This window comes from Phodopus roborovskii, unplaced genomic scaffold, assembly GCF_943737965.1.
Source record: "Phodopus roborovskii unplaced genomic scaffold, PHOROB, whole genome shotgun sequence".
NCBI lineage: Eukaryota > Metazoa > Chordata > Mammalia > Rodentia > Cricetidae > Phodopus > Phodopus roborovskii.
In genome coordinates, this window is record NW_026125052.1 from 33,017,501 (window position 1) to 33,042,815 (window position 25,315).

At 52.5% G+C, this 25,315-nt stretch overlaps 1 protein-coding gene across 1 annotated transcript in view; it reads left to right on the forward strand.

Moving 5' to 3' along the window:
- The first annotated feature begins 11,566 nt into the window (after nt 1-11,566).
- Rnf213 (ring finger protein 213) overlaps nt 11,567-25,315 on the forward strand; it is an 89,430-nt gene continuing 75,681 nt past the window's right edge. Inside the window, exons 1-8 of the mRNA XM_051181693.1 lie at nt 11,567-11,666; nt 14,836-14,981; nt 18,110-18,235; nt 21,947-22,360; nt 22,512-22,634; nt 23,099-23,253; nt 23,733-23,891; nt 24,642-24,853. Of these exons, the coding sequence (XP_051037650.1) occupies nt 11,570-11,666; nt 14,836-14,981; nt 18,110-18,235; nt 21,947-22,360; nt 22,512-22,634; nt 23,099-23,253; nt 23,733-23,891; nt 24,642-24,853 (1,432 nt within the window). The 5' untranslated portion in view covers nt 11,567-11,569. The remainder of the gene's footprint in view (nt 11,667-14,835; nt 14,982-18,109; nt 18,236-21,946; nt 22,361-22,511; nt 22,635-23,098; nt 23,254-23,732; nt 23,892-24,641; nt 24,854-25,315) is intronic.

Sequence of the window (25,315 nt, forward strand, 5' to 3'; positions counted from 1 at the left end):
CATACAAGCCAGTTTCCCTCCAGACCTGGCTAATTGATTAATTCATTTCTCCTGTTAATCATAAAAACTTCAGCGCTTAAACATATCCGGTTGGTTATCTGATCCTAGGATTCTGTGCTATGAACCGAGGTTAGAAGTTCTTGCAAGGTGTTAATTGCTTAAGGAGTTCTGCCATTTCCGCCGTCCTTGCGTTATTACCAACTGGGCCTGGCAATAGAAGCTGGCAAGTGTTTTAGATCCCTCTGTGTCTAAGACTGATTCAACAAACCAGACATCTGCACCTCCGTCGTTGAGTATTCTCTGTGGAAATCTAGCTTGCAGTCGGTGCACAGAGACACTCAGTCTAGCTAATTTGTCTCCAGTTGACTTGTCAAGCCAGCTAAAGATGGAAAAGAGGCTTCTAAGTGTCTCACCATTTCATGGAACAACGGCTAACCCATGGAGCATATTTTATTCACCAGAAGTACACAGTAAAGGAGGAAGTCATCCTTCTATCGGATCACAGGAGCAACCGTGCCCAATAGCTAAGGAACACACTGCCTGCCAATGGTTGTGGGAAGAATCCCATGCTATTTTAGGGGAGGGATCATGGTATCACACGAGAAATTTACAGGCAGAATCAATCCACATCCGCAGGTAATGGACTCATAAACCTTGTTTACCCTCCTCCAATGGGGTGGGTTTGACCTTATGAACATCAGTTGTCATGTACTGTGTGTTCTTATGGACTTCCACACTGAGCACTGAGTGCCCTTAGTGCCACTGGGCCAAAAGAGAGGCAGCTACAGGGCCACATTCCTGCCCTGAGACAAGGTGTTGTGGGTGACGCAGTCCTAGCTAGGGGCCTGCTTTCCCTTTGAGGAAGGCATCAATCATCCTGAAACCCAGAAGCTGTGTTTCAGCAATGAAGGAGGACCTTACAGCACCAGTGCCTGCTCTGGACTCAGCTGTGGCCCTGATTACTCTGAGTTTGTAACTCTATGCACCTATGACCATCGCCCTAGGAAATGGTCTCTGTAGCTGAAGCTAGTTAAATTCAGAGAATGTGGTACTCGGTCAGGGTAGGCCCTACGCCCAACATGGAGACACAGGGTGGCAAGCTCAGTTGTCAACACCTGAGTAACATGCATGAAGGCCTAGGTTTGAACTCATGCACCACACAAACCAGTGTCTTAGTTACTTGTCAATCATGTGGTGAGGTGCCAAGACCATGGCAACTCTTCTACAGGAAAACATTTGTCTGGGGCTGGCTTACAGCTCAGAGGTTTAGTCCACTATTAACACAGAAGAAGGAAGGTTTTGCTCTTTGCCTGCTTGCTCTCACTCCTGCTACAAGTGTGAGAGCAAGGGTATTAGAAGTCTACTCCTTCTGGATCCTGTGGTAAAAGTGAAGACCAGCCGGGATATCCAGCCTCAAGGACTACGCGATTACTGGATTCTTGGTCCTTCCATTCCTATGCAGCCATTGTTGGATTAGTTGGACCACAGCCTGTAAACCATTCTATTAAATCTCCATTCTATAAGTTCTGTTGCTCTAGAGAACCCTGACTAATACACTCACCATGCTTCCAGAAGCCAGGGGAGACAAAGGGAAGCTCTTTTTTTCAACCACTCTGAAGGCACTGACCCCACCTGCAGCCCGATACCTTTGCAGTCCCAGAGCAGTCGGTCAATGCAGCTTGTTAGCGCTCTTCCCAGAGTGTAAGTCAGCCCCAGGAAACCAAATGCCTAAAGGTCAGTGACACCTACAGGGAAGAGGCAAGGGGTGTGTTGCACGGGCTGGATGCCGAAGCAGAGTGAGAGGGGTCAATTGCAACTCATTATCTACACGTGTGCACGCAGGCGCGCATATTTGCCTTTGAAATAACAGAGGGGTTTGTTTGCTTGAGGACAGGGTCTTCCTAGATTGCTCAAGTCTGCATCAGATTCCCGGGCTTGTAATCCTTTTGCCTCAGCCGCCCAATACCTGGGATTAAGGGTGAGAGGCACCGCGCCAGACTCAGTAACTACGATGGTTAAAAGAGGTGAATTTGAAGTCACTCTGACACTATAGTGCCATCCTGTCCCGATTCCATTTTGTGTGGCCTTGTCACTTCTCAGCCCTCTACACACCCTCAACAGCCATGTCTGCCACCACAACACACTTGGGATTGTCCATGACATGACCGACCAACATGACCAACCGTGGACTCCCAGTATTAACCAAAATCACTAACGTTTGTATAAACTAAGCACAAACTAAAATAACTGATAAACGTATGAGTCAAAATTAATTGTCATGCTGTGCTTGAAGTAACTACCAAGTTCTACCCAAATAAATACTACAAGACAGCTCTGGTCCCTCTGACCATCATGTACGACTTGGCCTTTGAGAACGCTGGACCCTGAGCTTTGGCAACTGCCCATAGGCCAAAATAAAGGCCTCCTTGTACTCTCAATTGGCTTTCCTAAGGGTGGTGGTCTGTAACAATTTCATACGGATTGTTTCAGAATTCCCCAATTAAAAAAATTAACCCGAATTTTGGGAATTTTAATGCTTTTGTTGTGTGTGGTCTCAGACCAAGTCCAGGGCCTCCCCGATGCTCAATGCTGAGTCTGTCCATAGCCATGGGGTGTGGGGGTGTTTTTGTTTTATTTTGAGATAGGATACGGTTATGGAGACCAGGCTGGCATCATCCTTGTCCTCCTCCTGCCCCTGCATGCTGGGGAATCTAGTGAGGGTGCTCCATGGGCTTGGCTGGGGGAAAGCCACCTTTCTCACTGGGTAAAGATTTTCTGGTGTCTTTTCAGGAAGCTCCCACACCCCAATAAATTCAGTGGTCCCCAGAGTGAACATTGATGGGATCTTGGCAGGAAGGGGAGAAGTTTTTTATATCTGTCATGGGAAGAAATTCTAACAAACCACTTTTGCTGGCTTAAAACATTTTATGTGTTTGACTGTTTTTGCCTCCATGCATGTATGTGTACATGCACTTGGTGCCCGTGGAGGTCAGAAGAGGGGCATTAGATCCCCTGGAGCGGGAGTTAGAATGTTAGTGAGCCATCATGCTTTGGAACGGAACCCGGATCCTCTACAAGAACAGGCACCCTGAACTGATGAGCCATCTCCCCAGCCCCTAACAGCACCAATTTCAAGCCTGACCCCAGATGAGGGCCTTGCCTTCTTTTCCTGCTGTGGAGCCCAGCTGGAGCCCAGGAGCTTGCACAGGGAAGGCCGAGCCACACAGGAAACCCTTGTCCTGACTGCTTCCTGTACTCAGGCAGCTGCACATGTCAGTTCCTCTAACGACCTTTGGCAAATGGCTGCATACAGGGCAAAGGCCTTGAGTACCAACTCCTGTTCTGGCCAAGCAGGTGTGGAATCTCAGAGTCTGAGTATACCTAGATCTCCACACTGCAACAGTGTATTCTAGGTGTGTCCACCTGAAACAAAGTTAGAGTTTAATCAAGAAAATAAAGGAGCCGGGAGTGGTGCCACACATCTAACCCCGGACTTGGGAGGCAGAAGCAGATCTCTGTTGAATTCCAGGTCAGCCAGAGCTACACAGGAAGACCCTGTCTTTAAAAAAAAAAAAGGGGGGCCAGGCGATGCTGGCACATGCTTTTAATCCCAGCATTCAGAAGGCAGAGGCAGGAGGATCTCTGTGAGTTTATGCCTCTCAAACCTGGAATTAAAGGCCTGAGTTCTGGTTCACTCTTTGGTAGCCCAGTGTAGTCTTGGCCTCAGAGACCCATCTGCCTTTCTCCTAAGTCCTGAGATTAAAGGTGTGTGCCACCACTACCTAGCTTCTATGGCTAACTAGCGTGGCTGGCTTTGTTTTCTGTACCTCCAGGCAAGCTTTAATAAGCCATAAATAATATGTCACCCACAAAACCCTGTCTGGAAAAACCAAAAGAAAAAGATTGGTTTTCATTTTATATGTATGGTGTTCTGTCAGCATGTATGTATGTATGTATGTATGTACCATGTGTCTGCCATGCCTACAGAGACCAAAGGGGGTACCTGAAACTAAAGTCACAGACCTCTGTGAGCTGTCACATGAGTTCTGGGAGTCAAGCTTGGATGCTCTCTAAGAGCAGCAAGTGTCCCCAACCACAGAGCCAGCTCTTCAGCCTTCTATTTCCCACATTTCTACCCTCCCTCAAAGTCAGGCTAGAGAAAGCCAAACTTCCCTGGGTAGAGTGTGTAGTTCGACCTCGGGAGACGTGGCTCAGTTGCCATTGATTTGGTTTTTTGAGACAAGAACTCTCATTATGACCTGGGGCCGACCAATTAGGCCAAGCTAACTCGCCTGCAAACCCTTGGGATCATCACATCCCCAACACTCTCCCAACCCCACCCTCCACTCCCTTACCCCCTCCCCCACCCCCACCCCCTGCAAGAGTCTCTGTTCTCTAAGGTAGCTATTGTGTTTCCACAAGAGAAAATTTTGTATTTAAAACACTGCAGTTCATAAGGTTCAATAGCCTGGGATCTGAGCTACAGTGTTTCTGGAAGTTTTGTTTGGCACTGTGGGGCGAGATGCTCCTGGGTGAAACTTTGGCAGAAACACCTCAGTTTCATCATCCACGTATTTCCCACTAAATTTTGGTGAGTGTGCACTTAGAAACTCTCACTGTTGTCTACGTTTTCACAACTCCACATTCGGCCATGAGCCCCACAGTTTAAGACAACGTAACCTGCTCTAGATGAGTCTACTCTCATGGCCGGCAGACGTCCCCCAGGGCCCTCACAGAAAGCTGTGGTTTGCAAAAGGTCTCGGCCCTAACTTTCTTTCTATTGCCATGATAAAGCTCATGATCAAAAGCAGCCCGGAGGAGAGAGGGGTTTATGTTCCTTTCAGGTCTCAGGCACATAGACTGAGTGTCAGAGCAGGAGCTGAAGCAGAGGCCATGCAGGGGTGGGGCTCCCTGCTTTACTCCTCAGCCTCAGCATCACCTACCCGGGTGTGGCCTTCCACACAATCATTATTCAAGAAAAGGAGTAGCTTCTACCTGGTAAAAGGAAACATTCCTCCTTATCTCTGGCAAAAAGGGCATCTGGCCTTCCATTAACATATGCCTGTGGTGCCTATTAGCACATCAGCTTCTCTGCACCTCTGTCTATACTCAAAAGCTCTGTCATTGTCATACACTTCAAGTCCACCACCCCAGTTTGCAGATTCCCCTGCTCCCAGCTACCTGTTCCCTTACATTGTGTATGATCTAATAAAGCCACCGGGGTTCAAAACAAAGTTACACAGCCAGTGGTGGCTCATGCCTTTAGTCCCAGGGCCCAAGAGACAAAGGCAGATGGATCTCTGTGAGTTCAAGGCCACCCAGGGTTACATTGGAATGAATCAGTCTCACACAAAGGAGACGTTAGCATTTGGGACCCCACACCTTTAATCCCAGATCTAGAGAGGTATGAGCACAGCAGTCCAGAATTGCAGTCTGAGGCTTGGTGGAGCGCAGCAGACTGCATTGCACGCACTCTGAGGGTTCGTGGACACAGGCGCACACATTTTCATCTGAGGTAGAGGTAAGAGCTAGTGGCCGGCTGCTTTGCTTCTCTGATCTTAAACCTGAAGCTGGAAACCCATTATCTGTCTCTGGCTCTTTTATTAATCGTGTTACAGCAGCTATTTTTGGTTTCTTTACTGTGCCCATTTCATTCCGTGTCGATAGGCCAATCTAATGGAGGCAAATCCTCAACTGAGGGTCCCTGTCATCAGGTGTCTAGTTTATTTGTAGTTTATATCAAGTGACGTGGCCCTCATTTGGGGCTCGTGGGGGCCGCCAGTTCTCATCGATGCTCACCCCCACCCAGAGTTTCAACATGGCGGTAACAAAGGTTTTTTTTTTCAAACCTGCTGTGGTGGGAGAAGAGACTGAGAGAAGCCAATGGCTGCCAGAGGGCCGGGGAGGGTGACGAGCTGAGTCCCAACACCCCAGCTCTGAGCACAGAATCGGAGCTCTGCAAGCCTCTGCCTGGACACCAACGGTCTCTAGCTCTAGACGCTCGGAGTGTAAGCCTCTAATTGTCAAGGGTTAGACTGCAGCTTCTAGAAACCCCTAACTCATCCAGGCAAAGCAAAAGTACCCCAGGCAGCCACCTACAATCGTACCTTTTCATTTTTCTCCCGGGGTTCCTCTGCCTCCCGCAAAGGGAACGGGAACTTTCTGGAGGGGTTCTGTTCTGTATTAATAAGACGTCCATGGGTGGCTTTTCCAGAAAGTTGTCAGGTTCTTAGCCAAAGGCTCTAGCTCTCATTGTCTCCAAAGGGAGAGAAGCAAAGGGTTTAGCCTTTCAGCACCACAAGGTCAGTCCACGGCACCACGCCCTCCCCTAGGCTTGTCTCCAGGGTGGACAATGACTGAAGACCGTTTAGTTACTTTCTACAGCTGTGTAGAACAGACTTGCAGAAGGGCTATGGGTCCCAGAGGGCTTGAATTTGTGATGTTAGGGCCAGGACATAGAGGTACTGCTGAGAGCTCCCGTCTGGATGTGAAAGCCGGAGGCACAGAGCGCTGGTGGGAATCGGCTTTTAAAACCTCAGCGCTGTCCCGTGGCGCCTCCTCCAAAAAGGCCACACCTACTCTTTTCCAAACAGTTCTGTCAGCTGGGACCAAGTATTCAAACTCAGAAGCCTTGGAGGCCGTTCTCATCCAAACCCCACGAGAGCAGGGAGGGAGGGAACTCAGCAATTCTAAAGAAAGACATCGAGGAACAGTTAGCCAAGAAGCCACTTCATACTGGCATAAATAAATGCAATAGAAACTCAAGGAGAAAAAAAAAAGTAAGGAAGGAATACTGCAGCAGGGCCTTGAGGGGCTGTGACAGATCTGAGGTGAAAGCAAGGGTAAGAATAGGAGGCCAGAGAGACTGCCCAGTGGCCAAGATCCCTGGCTGATCCTCCAGAGGACTGGGGTTCAATTCTCAGCCCCCACATGGCAGCTAATGACTGTCTACCACTCCGAGATCTGACACCCTCATACAGACGTACATTCAGGCAAAATAGCAATCCAAATAAAAATAAGTATTTACATGTATATATACACACACATACATACATATATACACGCATACATATATACATATACACACATACATATATACATATACATACATACATACATACATACATGGAGAAGCCACTGTGGCCAGAAGAGTCAAGAGCTGCAGGGTGGGAAGGGAACTTAGATCAGTCGCTAGAGTGCTTGCCTAGCATCCAGAAGCCCTTCGTGCCATTCCCAGCACCATATAAAACCAGGTGTGGTAGCACACAGGTATTCCCAGCACCTAAGACATGCGCAGGGAAGCTGGAGAGGTGGCTCAGAGGTTAAGAGCACTTGCTGCTCTTCCAGAGGACCTGAGTTCAGTTCCCAGCACCCTCATGGCAGCTCACAATTGTAACTCTCAAGTCCATTGAATCCAACACTCTCACACAGACATATGCAGGCAAAACCCCAATGCACATGAAATAAAAATATTTAAAGACATAAGCAGGAGGATCAAGAGCTCAGGGTCACCCTCAGCCACTGAGGTAGTCTGGATGAGAGCAGCCTCCAGATATATGTTTGGATGTGAAGAGCCCAGGAATATGAAAAAAAAATTGTAAGCTTATAACCTGTGCTCATATTTCTGATTATATTAGGACTGATAGCCACTTTGACCCTCTGCCTTGCATTCTCCCAGGCCAGGAAAAGCAATTTAAAATAACCCAGGACTACGTAAACATTTTAAACTAACACCCTGTATCAGAAGTTATAAATCCTGATCTCTCCCTCCCCACATCAGAGGTGCCCAGAGATTCCGGAATACCATAAATTAAAATATGTATTACTCTCGGTCTTATGTTTAAACTTTGACTGTAAAAAGGAGCTTGTAATAAGCTGGAGGTGGCGGCAGCAAACACCTTTAATTCCAGCACTCGGGAGGCAGAGGCAGGTGGATCTCTGTGAGTTCGAGGCCAGCCTGGTCTACAGAGTGAGTTGCAGGACAGCCAAAGCTGTAACATAGAGAAACCCTGCTCAAAAAGCAAAACAACAAAAAGGAGCTTGTAGCACTTCCTCTGGCTACAAAGTCGGGTAAGTCTCAGTAGTCCTAACTAGTTAGAGGTGTTTCTTTCCTCGCGGTGTTTTTGAATAAAGACAAATGCTTAGTCTGCCCACACTTGTTAGTATTTAAAGCTCTGGGGGTGGCGGCAGGATTCACCAAGTGCGGCTACTCACTCAATGACTACTGCCAGTGAGTGGCCTTGGCGCACCTCCGGGTGGCGGGTTGGTGATCTCCACTTTGCACCCGAGGGAGACCTGTAGACCTGTGACTCCTTTGGTGTCTTTCAGGCCCTTCTGACGGTGGCCTCAGCTGGGCTAGGGCCTGGACACTGTCCAAGGTGCTGGGAGTCCGGAGCTAGAGACTCGCACAGATCAGGATCAGTGTTCTTCCCAGTCTCCCTGGCCTGCTGTGGCTGGGGGAGAGGGGCACTCTGGGAAACTCTGGTTTGCATTGGAGTGAGATTCCGAGTGCCGTGGGCGCGCCGCGCGGCTGCAGTGACCTCCCGGAAAGCAAGCTAGGCCGGCGCCACCGGGCGGGGAATTCCGGCCAGGCTCCGCGCCAGGGAGGCAAAGGGGCGGCGCCGGGCCCCGTGATTCCGCACCGAGGCGCGCGAGCCTGCCGGGCAGGGGGGACGCGTGGGCGCTGCAGGTGCGAACCAGAGGCTTCCAGGTTCCTGGCGGCGGTGCGGGGCCGGGAGACTGATGCAAGTCCCGGGAGGTGACCCGAGGTCTAGGGTGCGGGATGCCGGTCCCAGGGACCAGGATGCAAGGTTCTGCTGGGCAGGGCGCGTGTGTCACGGGTGGAGAGTCCTAGGGGGCGACGTGCGGAGCTCCGGATGCCGCAGGTCCTGCTAGGGGAGCAGGGTCCCGCGGTGCAGGTGCAGGACCAGAGTGCGTGCCCAGCCGCCACTTCCTTCTCGTTCTAACTTTCGGTTTCGGATTCAGCCCGGCCCTGCGGGCGGCTCCGACCCCATCAACTCTCGGGCTGCGACCCACGCTAGGGCTGCCTTGCTCCTGAGTTCCCGGGAAGGACAGTGCCCTCAACATGCCCAACCACGCTAGCGAGCTCAAAGCGGTCCCGGGTCTCAGCTCCGCCCCGGAATCCGCCCTCAGCAAGCGCAACCCAGAACTTTTACCAGCCTGGCTGGCATCTGTGCCTGGGGTGCTGATCTTCCTCCGGGTCAAGGCTGGGGTCACGGGAGGCTGGGGAGGCTCCCTGTCGCATGGAGCTGAGCCTTGCGATGGGCCGGTCCAAACCCACCGGCTTTTCTTAGTCTAGTCTCAGGGTGAACGTCCCCTTGCTGGCTGAGTGGAGAGGCGTTGATACTGCCAGGCTGTTCCTAGTCTTAGCTGAAGCGCTTTGGAGTTTCCTGAACAGCCCTGGAGAACCGACTTTAGTTGTGTTGGCTAAGGCTACACCACCCCAAAATGTGGCAGGAGAAAACTTGCCACCCCAAAATACACTTCTTAGGCTTGGTTTGGTTGTTTCGAGAAACTCAAGGGTTGAGAAGCAAAACTTTCTTTTCCTTTTCTTCTCTTCCCTTTTCTCTCTTTTGGCTTTTCGAGACCAGGTTTCTTCTATGTATAGCGCTGGCTGTCCTCAAACTCATTATGTAGGCCAGGCTGGCTTCAAACTCAGCAACCTGCCTGCCTCCAGAGTGTTGAGATTAAAGGAATGTGCAGTCACACCCAATCTGAGAAGCAGAACTTTCTTTCTTTCTTTTTTTTTTTTTTTTTTTTTTTTTTTTTTTTTTTTTTTTTTGTTTTGTTTGTTTTTTGTTTTTCCAGACAGGGTTTCTTTGTGCAGTCCTAGCTGTCTTGAACTCACTCTGTAGACCAGGCTGGTCTCAAAGTTAAGAGATCTGCCTGTTTCTGCCTCTGGAGTGCTGGGATTAAAGACTTGTTCTGTCTGACACCCATAGCCATCACCAGGCCAGAAGCCAAATTTTCTTAAAAGAAATGTACATCTGGCTCAAAAGGACAGAGGGTTGGGACAGACAGTGTTGGTCACCTGTGGGAACACTTGCGGGGTATCACCAGCTCTTCCAGCTCCCAAGCTCTCAGCGAGCGCCCTGTGGCTCCAGCCCTAGTCCCAGCCCCAGCCTCTGGTCATTCTTTCCTGAGATTCCCTCTAACATTAACATATATAGTTGCACGCTTTCTCTCTCTCTCTCTCTCTCTCTCTCTCTCTCTCTCTCTCTCCAGGGTTTCTCTGTGTAGCTTTGGAGCCTGTCCTGAAACTGGCTCTGTAGACCAAGCTGGCCTCACACTCACATAGACCCACCTGCCTCTGCCTCCTGAGTGCTGGGATTAAAGACTGGGCCACCATCATGGCTACATAGTTGCTCTTGTGTTTTTTGTTTTGGTTTTAAGTTAGAGTTCTTTGTAGTCCTTGCTGGCTTTGAACTACTAATAGTCCTGACTCCACCTCTCAAGGACTGGAGTTACCAGCACATGAGACTATACCCAGTTTTGTGCACTAGGAGTGCAGGTGAGACCGTCCGTTTACGGGGAAAGAAGGTCTAAGTGGTGTGGTTACAGGAGGTATCTGAGTGATGTGTCTCAGGGTGCTTCAGGAGAGGAGGCAACGTGGGGCCCCCAACTTCCATAAAGATCACCTCCCCAACCCAGGCTCACCACCTAACTGTGGTCAAGCCAAAGGAGGCTGTCGGGGCAGGGGCTGGGAGGAAGGGAGGATCCAGCAGCAAGCACAGAAGATAAAAGCACAGTTGGAGCCCACTGGCTTGGCCTCTGCCCCTTCAGGGTGGACAATGGCAGCTAGCCCTGAGCAGTGAGAATGATTGGTGTGTTTGGAACTTTTCCCTTGAACCAGAGCAGAGGGGCTGGTCTCTATACCCTCCCTGGAGTGGCCTGGAGCCAGGGTTCGCACCCTATCCTTGGTCCGGATTACCCACAACCTTTACCCTGGTTTGGTGCCCTTTGCTGGGAGCTCTGACCAGGTCATCTGGGCTGGTTGGCTTCACACTCTCAAAACTGGTCCCCACGGATCCTGAAACCCTCTCCTTCAGTTGCCTGGGGTTGGTGTGTGTGTGTGTGTGTGTGTGTGTGTGTGTGTGTGTGTGTGTGTGAAAGCACAGCAGGGGACATCCATCAGCACTGGCGCAGCATGGGCTCACACAAGTCCCACAGGCAGGCAGGCAGCTGCCAACCCTGCCTCCCTCGGACAGGGTCCCCAGCTGGCTGGGGCTCTGCAGAGCCCACCTTCCTTCAGGACCCCTTTCTTTTGGGGGCGTCCTTTGAGCTTCCTTGAGCTGTGGTGGTGGACAATGGAGGGGGAGGGGCCGTGGGGGTTGTGAATCCCTGCTTGAGGGAAGCAGCCAGGTTTGGGATGGAGTACTGACTGATGGGAGGTCTGGTGCTGGGTTTCGACTGCCCCAACCTTCCATGGCCCCAGTCACTTCACTTTCCTGGAAAACGAAACTGAAGTGGGCGGTAGTCACGTGACAGGAGGCTGAAGCTTATATCGTGCTGGCGGCTGACTCTTTCCTTCAGGTCTGTGGATAACGGCATGAAGTGTCTGCAGTGCCAGCATGTGTCCCGAGAGAAGTCAGCTAGGTTCTGTAGCCACTGTGGGCAGAAGCTGCCTCCTGCAACCCCCGTGCAAGGTGAGGGGGAGAGGGGGCGCGGTGGGGCTCCAGGATGCGGTCGGGTCTCATCCTTCTCTGTAAAGGCAAAGTAAGTTTTGGCTTCAGTTCTTGGTGAGACCTCTTCCCAGGAATGAGTAGCCACTTGTGAGAGAGGGAACCGGAGGATGAAAGTCTTGTCCCCGCACACTTGGAAGGTGGAGGGTGGGTGTCCAGAAGTGTAGGTATGGCCATAAAGTATCACTGTTGCTGAACTTGTGAGTCACACATCCTGTGCCCCAAGCCAGGTCCTGCTACCTGTCCTCCATAGCCCGATTAAAAGGACCAAGTTTTGCAAGTGGGAAGCAGCGGGGCTGGAGAGAAAGCTCAGCACTGGCTGCTCTCGCAAAGGACACAGGTTTGATTCCCAGAACCTACAAAATGGTTCTGGTGACTCCTGTTCTAGAAGCCTCCCATTCTGATAGCCTCTGCTGATCTCCACAGGGACCAGGCACACATATGACAGACAGATATACTTGCAGACCAAACATTCATACAATAGAAATAAACAATTTTAAGCCTAGCGGTGTGGGTGCACACCTTTAATCCTAGCACTTGGGTGGCAGAGGCAGGTGGGCTGTTAACACAGAGAAATGCTGTCTCAAAAAAAAAAAAAAAATCCTCAATAAATAAATAAATAAAATTTAAAAATATATATATATATATAACTTTTTAAAAAATTTAAACAGAAATTAAAAAGCGGAAAAGGAGATTCAGTCAATGTGGCCACATGGGTAAGAGAGAGCTTACTGAGTCACGTAGTCGGGATTTGAACCCTGTGTGTCTGTATCCTACAGTTCAGGTCTTCCTGGCTTCCGTGTGGAGGAAGCCTCAGGGTGCTGTTGTAGCTCCTCAGAGGAGCCCTTGCTCACAGGTTTGTTGCTGACCAGGCTGGCCTTGAACTCACAGAGATCCACCTGCCTCTGCCTCCTGAGTGCTGGGGATTAAGTTAAGGCGTGTGCCACCACTGCCCAGCTTGTCCTTTTATTTTGGGTGAGCATATTGGCAGTATTCCAGCAAGCAGTGCCTCTGCCAGGAGAATGGGGGAGGGGCGAGGTATGCCTGAGAGCCAGGGTGTGTGGCATTTTTGCAACATGCCATCAAGTGCTCTCATGCTGACTCCTTGCCCGGTTGTCCGGGCAGGTGGGGAGTGGTGGAGAGAGGGGCAGGAACTTTTGTCTGCACAGGCAGAGAGGGCAGCTGAGCCTGGCTTGGTCGCTGGCCTTACATCTTCACACTGGGTTGTGACTGTCAGATTGGAAACTGAAACCAAGATGCCCACAGCTTAGGGAACAGTTCCAGCTACTGTGCTGGAAGCCTGTGTTCATCCTCAGTTCATCAAGGTCACAAAGAAGGAAACAGAAACTGATGTATAGACTCAGCTCCTTTCCTCCTGCAGGTGGGGCAGCCTGGACAGGGACATGGGATAATCTTTTTGTACACTATGTGAAGCTTTGTCCTGGTTTAACTCACCTGCCTAAGGCATCTTCTGATTGGTTTAATAAAGAGCTGAACGACCATTAGCTAGGCAGGAGAGGATAGGCAGGGTGTCCAGGGAGAGACAGGAACTCTGAGAAAGCATCAGAAGTGTAGAAGATTCTCCAGCCAGACACAGGAAGTTAGATGTGTGGTACTGAGGAGAGGAAAGGAACCACTTGGCTCGTTTTAAGAGCTAGTTGGGAGCAAGTCTCAGCTAAGGCCAAGCTTTCATACTTAATAATAAGTCTGTGTCCTTATTCGGGAGCTATTGGTCCAAAGAAAGACCTGGTATATGTACATGTTTATGTGTGTATGTGCATTTAGAGGATCACCCCCCCCCCCCGGCTGGCCTGGAACAGAGAGAAATCCTCCTGCCTCTCTCTGCCTGGGATTGAAGGAACATTCTATCACCTGAACACTTTGATGACCTTTGCCTCAGCCCACTGGGCAGCATCCTTACTCAACAGACCCTGGGTGCCTCCTGTCTCCAGGCACTGTGGGGCTCCTAGGGGAACCCGGGCATTGTGTCCCCACCTTCCAGAACCTGCATGGAGATGCAGAGAGCAGGCATTGTTGGGAGAAGGGGGTTAGTAGGAACTCAGGGAGGAAGTCCCAGATCCACAGGGGCATGAGGCCTTAGGGAGCAGTTGAGAAGCCAGGCTAAGAGACATCCCAGGCACTGTGTGGAGTGTGTGGGAGGTCAGAGACAGCCAAGGTAGAAAGCAGACCTCTTGTAGGTAAAACTCAGACTCAGGTTTGAGGTTTGAAGTGTGCGGGGACACAGCTCTGGATAGGTAAACATCTGCATGTCACCAATACTGAGGCATGTGACTGGGCATTGCTGGTCTGAGGGCCCCTCAGCACTCTGGCTGGAGATTCCACTCAAGGGCAGCCCGAAGACTCCTCAGAAGCTGCATCACTTAGAGCTATATCTAGGTGCAGCCATGTCCTTGACCGCTGCCCCTGCAGGAAGTAAAACAAAGCACGTAAGTGTATGGATGTCAGGAGGATGTATCTCATTGGAGGAGAGGAAGGCACCCAGGGGCCCGAGCAGTTGTTGTAATAGGACTTGGGGGTTTTGAAGCTGCCTGGTCTGTGTACCTGCCTTGCTCTCCACCGCTCTGTCCTGGAGGAGGAGACCGCTTAGGTTTGCCCTGTCGCTTGCAGCTGGAGAGGGACTGCTTCTAGGGATAAATCACTGATCAAACTGGTCCTTATTTAGCCATAGGTCCCGTGGAGGCTGGACTCTGTATGATTCCTTGGGCATTTCGTGGGTGGTCTGGCTATTGGTGCTGAAGGTTCTGGGTGTCATTCACCAAGATATGCAAAGCAGGGATCTACACACTACTGCCGGGTAGGGTGCTTGGACTAGGGTGCCCACCTAAAGAAAGGCTGGGTGGTTTTGGTGGGGAGGAGAGGAAATCATGCTATGGGCATCCGGCATACACTGGGTGAGTGTCCAAGCCATCCAGTTTGTTTGTTTCCGTCTTATTTGTCCCTCTGCTTCTGCAATCCCTGGTCCTGCCTTGTAAGGCTGGGAGCAGATACAACCCACAAGGCCTCAGAGAAGCTGGCCTCTCAGCAGACACTGGCTGGGGTCGGGGGTCCTGTCTGCCCTTCCTGGAACCTGCTGCTTTCCCTGGTGTGAGCCTACCTTCATGTTCCCCCGCAGATTCCGAGAACAACAATGCCTTCGAGGAGTCCTCGAGCTCAGAGGGGAAGACTGAGCAGGGGAATTTTCTAAAAGAGGAGGAGGCCCCAGTCTCCAGACAGGAACCGGAAACATCCGAGTCCGATGTCCCCTGGACCATCCAAATGGTGAGTGAGCCGCACCGGCTTCAGCCTACCTGTCTCAAGCTGGTTCCTGAGCTGATTGTATTGGTTTCTGGGCTCGGCCAGGTCTCAGTCCCCAAACAAGACCTGGCGAGCTCTAATCTTGCCAGAGGACAGAGGAGACGGCACAGAGGGGGCCCTGGGCTCTAGGGTGCAAAAATACTTGGAAAAAATAGATGTGTGATCTCCTAGCTAGGGAAGTCCAAACCAAAGATGTTCTTTGTCATCAGAAAAAGGCTCAGTATGACAGTGCACATGAAGCGTAGCCGGGGAAACCATGGCATGGGTGTGGTGGTGCCGCCCGCCTGTGACCTCAGCTCTCAGAAGGCAGAGGCCGGAGGGTGGAGAGTTCAAGGCCAGTCTTGCCTTCAATTGTAAGTTTGAGGCCAGCCTGAGCTACAGGCTGTGTCTCAACCTCCTCTCCAAAGCCTCCAAACCACAGGCCCAAAGCAGCTGGGTGTGGGGGACATGCCTGTCCCCCTGCAATCCCAGTGTTTGGTGGGTTCCAGGTCAGCCCCAGGTACACAGTGACACAGTAAGATTGTGCCCAAACCAAACCAAAGGTACAATCTGGTAAGCTATGTGCGGCCGCACACCTTTAATTCCAGTGCTGAGAGGCAGAGGCAGGCAGCTCTCTGAGTTTGAGGCCAGCCTGGTCTACAGGGCAAGTTCCAGGACAGCCAGGGCTACAAAAGTGAGACATTGTTTCAAAAAACAAAACAAAACAAACCAATCAGTCGGGTGGCTGGAGAGATGGCTCAGCCGTTATGAGGACCCAGGTCGTTCACAAATGCCTGTAACTTCAGTTCTAGGGAATTGGACACCCTCTTCTAGGCTCCATGGGTACAAGACATACACGTAGTGCACATACATACATGCAGTAAAAAACACCCTTACACATAAAATAATAGCAATAATAACAATAGTCATAGTAAACTAAAATTTAAAAGTCAGTCTGCTCATCCAAGAAGCTCAGAACACCCGAATACGATGAACGAAGAGATATCCACTCCAGGACACATGATAACCAAACCAACAAAAACCAGACTCACAGAGAGAATGTTGAAGCAGTCCATGAGCAACCTGCCACAGACGAGGGGCTCTTAGCGATGCAACAGCCGGTTTACAGAACAGAAAGCACGTCGTTCCAAAGGCAAAGGATGGGGTATCCAAGTTGAGAGAGAACAATGAGGCTGTTCTAGAAAAATACCTGGGCTGAAGGGGCAGCTTAGGGACAGTGATGCTAACATGCCCAACACCCTGGATTCGAGTACCACAAACAATAAAACAATGTGTGTGTAGCACTGCTCCAACTGCATGATCCCAGGTATATGAACTATGAAGTAGGCATATCTTCAAGAAGAGGGATTAGTGTTGCCTGAGTCTGGAAAAGGGGAGAGGCATGGTTTGTTTGGTAGGAGTTGCATTTTCCAGTGAGGAGAATGGGCACCTATTAGACAGAGGTGACCAATAACACCACGACTACTGATCATCATGGAATTAGGAACTCACTCTGTAGACCAGGCTGGCCTCGAACTCAGAGATCTGCCTGCCTCTGCCTCCCGAGTGCTGGGATTAAAGGCGTGCGCCACCATTGCCCGGCTGGAATTGGTCACTTTAAAATGGAATGGGGGCTGCAGAGATGAATCTGCTTGGCAGGGAAGAGCGCTTGCTGTTCCCCCAGAGAAGGGCTCACATCCACCTGTAACTCCTGCTCCAGGGGATTGACGCCCTCTTCTGGACTTTGCCATCACCTGCACACATCTCCCACACAGGCAGAGGCACATAGCGCAATAAAAAACAAAACCAAATCTTTGAAAAAGCACTACTAACATGTGCCTGAAATGCATGGGTGGAAAGCACATTCGTGGCTGCTAATGCGGTTGGCTTGTGACTGGCTTGTGGGGCTTTTTGTGTGTGTTCCCGACAAACTGTGGTCCTTCATCTGCTAGTGCTAGTGCAGGGTGATGCTCCAGTGCTGGGCACTGAGACAGGAGCCAGGAGAGATTGGGAGGCACCGTGCATCCCCACCCTAACATCTCTAATCTTTCCATGACGGGGATGGGGGAATCTTCTTGGCCAGTGGAAACAGTGAGGGGCACGAGGTGCCGGTTTGTGCGTGGAACTCTCCGTGCTCCCCCAACTCCAAACCCTGCCCAAGACTGGGAAAGGTGGCCATTTAAATACCCGTCAGGTATTTAAATGCGCGGTGGCAGGACAATACCAGGCAGGGGGCGGAAAAACCATACTCATTACATGTGACTTCCTGGCTCTTTCTCCCGGCTACTCTCTTAGGGGCTGGAGGACCATCCAGGAGCCGTTTTTTACTCATTAAACCAAGACTCCAAAAACTTTTATTTATTAGTGTTTTTGGTTTTCCAAGACAGGGTTTCTCTGTGTAGCTTTGGAGTCTGTAGACCAGGCTGGCCTCGAACTCACACAGATCCAACTGCCTCTGCCTCCCGAGTGCTGGGATTAATTTTTAAGTAATTAACTTTTAATTCTTAATTGCCGTTGGTTTGGTTTGCTGCACTGGCAGACAGACTTAAAGCATGTACAGAAGCCTTTCAGGACCTGCTTCCATCCTGACTTCTCTGCCACGGCTTCCCCATGCTAACTAACAGGGCACTTTGCTGAGTTTTTGCTTCCTCTTGGGCTAAGTGGGTTTGCGCCTCTTGCAGGAAGAGAAAGTGCCAGGTGCCAGGTGCGGTGTGTGGAAGAACCCCATTAGCACTTCCTTCTAGGCTGACCGGAAGGGAGCTATGGGGTCTTTGTGTCTGTTGAGAGGTCTGGAGGCCTGGTGGCCTAGCCATCTAGTATCCCTGAAGTATTCCATGTGAAGCAGACAAAGGCATTGGGGCCAGGACCCAAGCCTGCTTGCGTTGGATGTTGGAGCACCGCAGCAGACTTGTTCTGAACGCCACAGGGCCCTTCCTTAGCGTCCCCACACCTTCTGCCATTGCTCTCAGCTGTCAAAGGTGCTGGAGAGCTGGCTTGTGTCTTGTAAGGAGGCGGCCCTCCTAGGCCTTTACTGAGGTGGAGGCTCCTGAGGATTTTGCAGGAGCAGAGAAGTGGGGAACCCTCCCCTGTGTGAAGGGGTCGTGTCTCAACAGGAAGTGGACCCAGAGGTTTTTGTAGATGCTTCAGAGGACACGGCTGGTGGCCCAGAAGGTGCTCAGTGCCCTCCCAACAAGAGGAAGAAGGAGACAACCGGGTTTGAGGTCGTGGATGCCGAGCAGGTAGCTTGAGAACACAGCTGTGCAATTGTCCCTCCTTTGTCCCCAGCCTCTGTGCTCCTGAGTGGCCGCCACACTCCCACGTGCCTGGCTCAGACAGCTGAGGAAGGCCGCTGAGCTGAGCCACACCTGGGCGTGACTGCTGTTACTGAGGCGGGTGACCAGCCAGGGTCTTAGCTTGGAATTGGGAGGAGGCCGTTCTAATCTAAGGTGTCTGAAGGTCAGGGGCCCAGTGCTGGGAGGTCCTGTACCATATGTTTGTCTGCAGGAGTTTGACATTTGTGTCCTCAGCCAAACAGTGACTTAGGTGAGGGGACATGTGAGGTTTGCGCGTTTGAACCATTGGAAACCTCTTGGTTGCAAACCACTGAGTAGCCAGCTGGAACTGGTTGAAGGGGCTTTGTTGCTCGCGTCACTGGTACATCCAGAGCGAGACTTGGTCGAGGCGCGGACTCCTGGTGTTCGATGCCTCTGGACCCGTCCTGTGTCATGGCTTCCCCAGCAGCTACCTGCCATGCACTGTTCAGGGAACCAGAGGATGCGTCTCATGAGCTGTGATTGGGTTTGGTAGAGCGCCTCTCCGCGCCATAGACACCAGTGTTGTAAGCTCATAACCCACAAGTGCTCGGTCCAAAGAGAGAGCAGAGCACCGCATGGCTGGGAGCACGGAGGCGGGCGTGGGAGCACGGAGGCGGGCGTGGGAGCACGGAGGCGGGTGTGGGAGCAGGGAAGCGGGTGAGGGAGCACGGAGGAGGGCGTGGGAGCATGGAGGCGGGTGTGGGAGCAGGGAAGCGGGTGAGGGAGCACGGAGGCGTGGGAGCATGGAGGCGGGCGTGGGAGCACGGAGGAAGGCGTGGGAGCAGGGAGGAGGGCGTGGGAACAGGGAGGAGGGCGTGGGAGCACAGAGGAAGGCGTGGGAGCACAGAGGAAGGCGTGGGAGCACGGAGGAAGGCGTGGGAGCAGGGAGGAGGGCGTGGGAACAGGGAGGAGGGCGTGGGAGCACAGAGGAAGGCGTGGGAGCACAGAGGAAGGCGTGGGAGCACGGAGGAAGGCGTGGGAGCAGGGAGGAGGGTGTGGGAGCACAGAGGAAGGCGTGGGAGCACAGAGGCGGGCGTGGGAGCAGGGAGGAAGGCGTGGGAGCACAGAGGAAGGCATGGGAGCACGGAGGAAGGCGTGGGAGCAGGGAGGCATGGGAGCACGGAGGAAGGCGTGGGAGCAGGGAGGAGGGCGTGGGAGCAGGGAGGCGGGCGTGGGAGCACAGAGGAAGGCGTGGGAGCATGGAGGCGGGCGTGGGAGCACGGAGGTGTGGGAGCACTGATGAGGAGGAGGAACAGTGCACGCAGCATTTCCTGTAGTGCTTGCAGACAGCCTCCGAGACCTCTCCGTCGACAATTGGTCATAGCCACGTGGTGCCTCCTCGCTTGTGCCCCTCCACAACTCTAGACCTGCTTTGTTCTATCTGTTCACCTCCATGTTGACCCTAGGACCGCTGGACGTCTGGCTCCACTTAACAGTGGGGAGACCTGGCTGACTTGTCATGAGCTGAGTAGGAACTCGGGTCCCTATACCCAGCCCAGCTGCCACTGTGTCCTTACTCAGACTCCGGCACGCACGACCTGGGCAGGGACAGCATGGTGTCTTCTCCGGGTCTCCCTCCCCATATGGAGGGTTTCGGTGATGCCTGCAGGAGGCTCTGCGGCCAGGAGACCTGTCCACTGCTCCCTGAGTCCCCTCCCCTCCGCACCTGGCCCCTCTGTGCCTGGGCTTGTCTTAGGGACACCACTGGGTGGCACTTATCCCTCTTTAGCCATCTCAGGACCAGGGCTTATCTATCTCACGGGACCGTTAGAGACGAGGAGAGCAAGCTTTGAAAGGGCTGATCAGGTGTGCGCCCTATGGCTCGGCCAGGAGCCCAGCCCAGAACAAGGCTGGGGAGGTGTGGGGTGGCTCAAAGAGATGGCTGGGAAGATGCCAGAGCTGAGAAGGGGCTTCGGGGCTGAGTGGAAAAGAAGCAGGAGCGAGGGCCTGCCTCCTAGGCTAGCCTCCAGGGTCTCGCAGTCAAAGGCAAGCCTGGCCTTCACAGCTCACTGCTCACCAGAAGCAAAGCTCTGTTCTAGCATGGCTCAGAGACCCTGATCATCTCATATTCGCCTTCTGATTTATCCTTATTATTTTATGTGCATTGGTGTTTGCCTGCAAGAACATCTGTATGAGGAAGGTGCCAGATCCCCTGGAACTGGAGTTATAGACAGTTGTGAGCCACCATGTGGGGGCTGGGAATTGAAAGAAAACCTTGGTCCTCTGGAAGAGCAGCCGGTGCTATTAACCGCTGAGCCATCTCTCCAGCCCAACCTGTAGTCTGTTTTGTTTTTCGAGACAGGGTTTCTCTGTGTATCTTTGGAGCCTGTCCTGGAACTAGCTCTGTAGACCAGGCTGGCCTTGAACTCACAGAGATCCACCTGCCTCCGCCTCCCGAGTGCTGGGATTAAAGGCGTACGCCACCGCTGCCCAGCCCAACCTGCAGTCTTCCCACGTACCAGGGCCAACCTTGAAATGGAAGATCTGGGGTTGAACGCATCTCCACAAATGGTCCTACCAACATCTGGGGCCAGCAGGATCCAAGCAGGGGTGTGATTCAGTCATGGAGGGGTCCAGGCAAGTAGGTAAAGAGTGGACTCGGGGCAGGCATCAAGGGCGGAGCCTGCTCCACTTTGGACGTGGCCGGTCCCGTCCAAAGCGGAGGGGTTCTCACCTGTGTCTTCCCCCTCAGCTAGCTCACTGTGTAGTTTGACTGAGTTTGACTTTGAACCTCTGGCCCTCCTGCACTGCAACTGCCAGGGTCGTAGGCACAACCCACTGTACCCAGGTTAACACAGGGCCTTGTGCATGGTAAACATATACTCCATTGGCTGAGCTCCATCAGATTCAGCTTTCTGTCTTTTAACACACAGTCATGGATGCTGGGTCTCAGGCCAAGAATTCACTCTTTAGCGTGCCCGAGGTGCCTGTCTGCAGGCTCACTTGGAGTTCTGGGGAAGACTCACCCCAGATGCAGCTACACCCAGGCTTTTCCTTTTTCCCAGCTAGTGCAGCAGCTCAGTGTCCAGCCGCCACAGCTGTTGGTCTGTGTTAGGGTCTCATCACATACCGAGGCACTTGATACAGGGTCTCCCTCACCTTCCGGGACATCACATCCTGGACCTGGGGTCCTGACAACCAGTACCTCAGGCTTTGGCCAAGTTCCCGAGGTGGGAAGCCTGTCCGGTCGGTCACTCAGTTAGCCAGAGAGGGAGTAACTGCTTCTCACAATCGCCAGTCCTTTAACTCACTGCCGTTCTGTGCCATGCCATGCCAAGGTGTCATGTGCGGGAAGCCTGTGTATGTTGCTCATGTTCAAAGGGCTCAGGCTCTGGCAGAAGGAAGTGTGTGGCCCTGCTCCTCAGCTCCACCCCCTCCCTTTGTTCAGTTACAACACTCTGCCCAAGCTAAAGAAGTCTGCCCAGTGGTTAAGAGCACGGGCTCACCGCAAAGGACCGGTGTTTGATTCCCAGCACCCATGTGGAGGGCAGAAAGCGGAGAAGCTGTAGGTGTGACGTGTCTGAGGCGTGGCTTGGACAGCCAGCTCCACCTGCTTGAGGATGTGAGCAGGAAGGAGCCTGGAGGGAAGTGCTGGGGTGTGGGGTCTAAGGAATAAACTAAGGCCTCTCTGTTTAGAGTAAAAAGGAGAAGAGGAGGAAGAGGAGGAGTCAAGTCACCACCTCTTCCTCAGAGGCAGAGTCCTTGCCTTCCACTTCTTCTGGTCTCCAGAGTCTGGATATACCTTCAAGCCTTGAATCCCAGGACTCAGCCTTGCCCCAGGACCGAGCCCAGCAGGGTGGTGTGGGCAGCCAGCCTCGCCAGTCACTGGACGCAGTGAATGTGTCAATGGAGGAAGATGGCTCCGTGCATGCCAAAGCCAGCAGCGTCCCTCTGCAGCCCTCAGTGGACAAGGGCCTGCCCCGAGATGGGGACCCTGGCCCCGCCCTTTCTGCCTGCAAAGGCCCCGGTGCGGGTACCGGTGCATCCCAGAAGGCCCCTGAATCTAAGGGGGAGAAGTCTGAGCATAAAGAAGAGCTGGCTGCCTCACAGGTGAGCAGCAGGGATTGGTGGCATGGGGGGGGGTGGGCATGTCTCGTCCCTCTTAATTATCCTCCTTGTCGCTGGTGCTGACTGAAGCCGCAGAGTCGAGCGCTTCATTTCGTCACTATGACCCTGGGTTTCGGTGATCTGTTTCTCCCAGCCAACCAATGCTACAGCCAAGGCAGCCAATCCAGAGAAGAAGGATGGGAAAGAAACAAGAGACAATGTTCAGAAACAGAAAGCATCCCCCGTGAGCCCTGCTCCCTCCAAGCACCAACACCAGGTAGAAGCTTCACTTGCCAGGAGGAGTCTAGTATGCAGGGTTCCTTTTTGTTTGTCCTAGGGGTCCCTTCTAAGCCCACCATCTCTTGATGAGCACCCAAGCTAGAGAGAGGCAGGAAGGACGAAGTCCCCCGAGGAAACGTGTGAAGGGTCCTGGAAGGGTCGTGAGAGGAGCTGGATGCCTCCCTCCTCTTGGGTGGCTGGGTGTGACCTGAGGAGGTGCTGTCGGAGTAGAAACCAGGAGTGGCAGGAAATGGCATGTGCCAAGGCCCTAAGGTCGAACATGGTAGGGTAGAGAGAACGCAGAAGCTGGTGTGGGGTAGAGAGGCCATGGGCCATGGGCTCCTACAGGTCATGGTAAGCCAGCCAGAAGACCCTGACTGGTTCTGAGCAAGGACAGCCTTGGCCCTGGCTGCTGTGAGACATGTCTTGTCTCAAGCACCGCGATTTAATTGCTTGTTCCAGGAAGCTGAACTCAAAGGCAGGTTGGCTGACTCTGGGAGGAACACCCAGCCGAAAGACCAGAAGAAGCCAGAAGAGAGCAGAAATTATACAGCAGCTTTGAAAAACAAGAAGGAGGAGAGAAACCAGAAGGCCACTGCACCAGAGGACACAACGAGGTGGGACATGGCCCCCTGCGGTGAGCCCGTGTCGTGGCTCTGCCGGCGTGAGTCGTATAGCTCCGGGTCTTGTCCAGCCTCATCTGTTTTCCGTGCCTTTGGCGTGTTCATCTTCGGGAAGACAGCTTTGGGTGGACCCGCCTGGGACGCCTGTCCCAAATCCTCTTTTCTGTTGGTCCCTGGGTACCTCAGTCAATGTGATCCTAAGGTGCTCTTCTGGATGAAGCCATCCCTGTCCAGACTCCTAACCCATCCTCCACCCCCCCATACACACTATCTGTCACTAGCATGTTGGAGCTGGGTGTCCCCTAACTAGCCGGGGAAAAACAGCGCTGTGCCCAAACCTGAATGCCCGGTGCCTGGCACTTAGGGGTGTCAACATACATCAGGGAAATAAAGATGGTGTGCGCGCGTGTGTACTTATCCCCACGTGTGTGCAGATACCCTGGCAGCCAGTGTTTCCTCTTCCCTCTTCCCAGAACACTGAACCCAGGGGACGGAGTCACCGTGTACTTCCACGCCATTGTCTCCCGTGACTTCTCATTCAACCCAAACAACCACAGGGTGTATGTCAGAGGGGGAGAGGGCCTCGGGAAGAAAGGCTGGATGGTGGACGCTTGCGAGATGAACTACACCAAGTGAGTGTGCTGAGGGGGCTTGGAGCTGGCCTTGCCGTCAGTCATGTGACTGAAGCAGCTGGGCACACTCTGTCCTTCCTTACTTTCTTTACGTTCTTCCTTTGCTTTTTTTTTTTTCCCCCCCATTTTGGTTTGTTTGTTTGAAACAGATTCTCACTTTGCTGGCTTGGAATTCATAGTAATTCTCCTGCCTCATCCGCCTCAGAGGCATGTACTACCATGATTGGTGGGAAATGAGTGGGCCTCTCTTGGTGGTGGTAGTGTTTAGATTTGTTTATTATGGATACAATGTTCTTTCTGCATGTTTATCTGCATGTCAGAAGAGGGCACCAGATCCCATTACAGATGGTTGTGAGCCGCCGTGTGGTTGCCAGGAACTGAACTCAGGACCTCCGGAAGAACAACCTCTGAGCCATCTCTCCAGCCTGTTTGTTTTGTTTTTTGAGACAGGGTTTCTTTGCATAGCCCTGGCTGTCGTGTAACTCGCTCTGTAGATCAGGCTGGGCTCAAACTCACAGACAGATCAGCCTGCCTCTGCCTCGTGAACGCTGGGATTAAAGGTGTGCCCTATCACTGCCCAGCCTGAAAATGAATGTTTTCTCATGTCTCCAGTGTGCATTTCTTCTCCATCTTACTGCGGCTCTTTTCTCCTGGGTTCTAGCTAGAAACCACGTCCTGTTGTAAAAGCACTGGGGGTGGGCGTCACGACATGCGTCTTCTGGTAAATGGGCATATTGTGTTCCTCCACAGAGACCTTCATGAGCTTGGGTCTCTCGTCGAGGGCAGCATGGTCATTCCCAGGCAGAGCCTGGACCAGCCTATCCCTTATAAGTATGTCATCCATCGTGGCGACAGTGGCAAGGATTCTGTAGAGTATGAATTTATCTACGAGCAGCCACAGAAGAAAGGGGAGCATGTGAACCGCAGCCTGTTGGTGGAATCTGCACTCTTGGACACTGGAGGTAAGCCACTGAGGTGCCTGAGTGGGTCCTCTGGGTCCTCTGCTAGGCACCGGCCCTGCCTTAGCCTCGACACTGAGTAATGCTGCCTTTGGAAGTGAGTTGGACTTAGCTCTGCCCTGTGTGTGAGGGAACCAGGGGAGTCTTCCATCCAGGGCTGGCTGGGGTGGAGGGTGACTGAGTGTGGGGCAGGAGAGGCAGTGGTCTGGCTGTGACAGTGACATTTGCCTCCACACATGTACACCGCTGATGTCCCTTCCATGTGTTTGGCTGGAGCTTTTGGAAGGGTTCCCTGGTCCTCCTGTGCTCTGCCGCTTGCTGGCCCAGTCAGCCTGGGTCTACAGCCCTGTGTCCTCCTCCCACGGGTCACAGAACTGTTGAGGACCCTGTCAGAGGCCAGAGTCCTGCAAGGGACCCTTCAGTCCTGGTGCCTTTGCTCAGTGTGGATTCTGTTTCCCAGTGCTG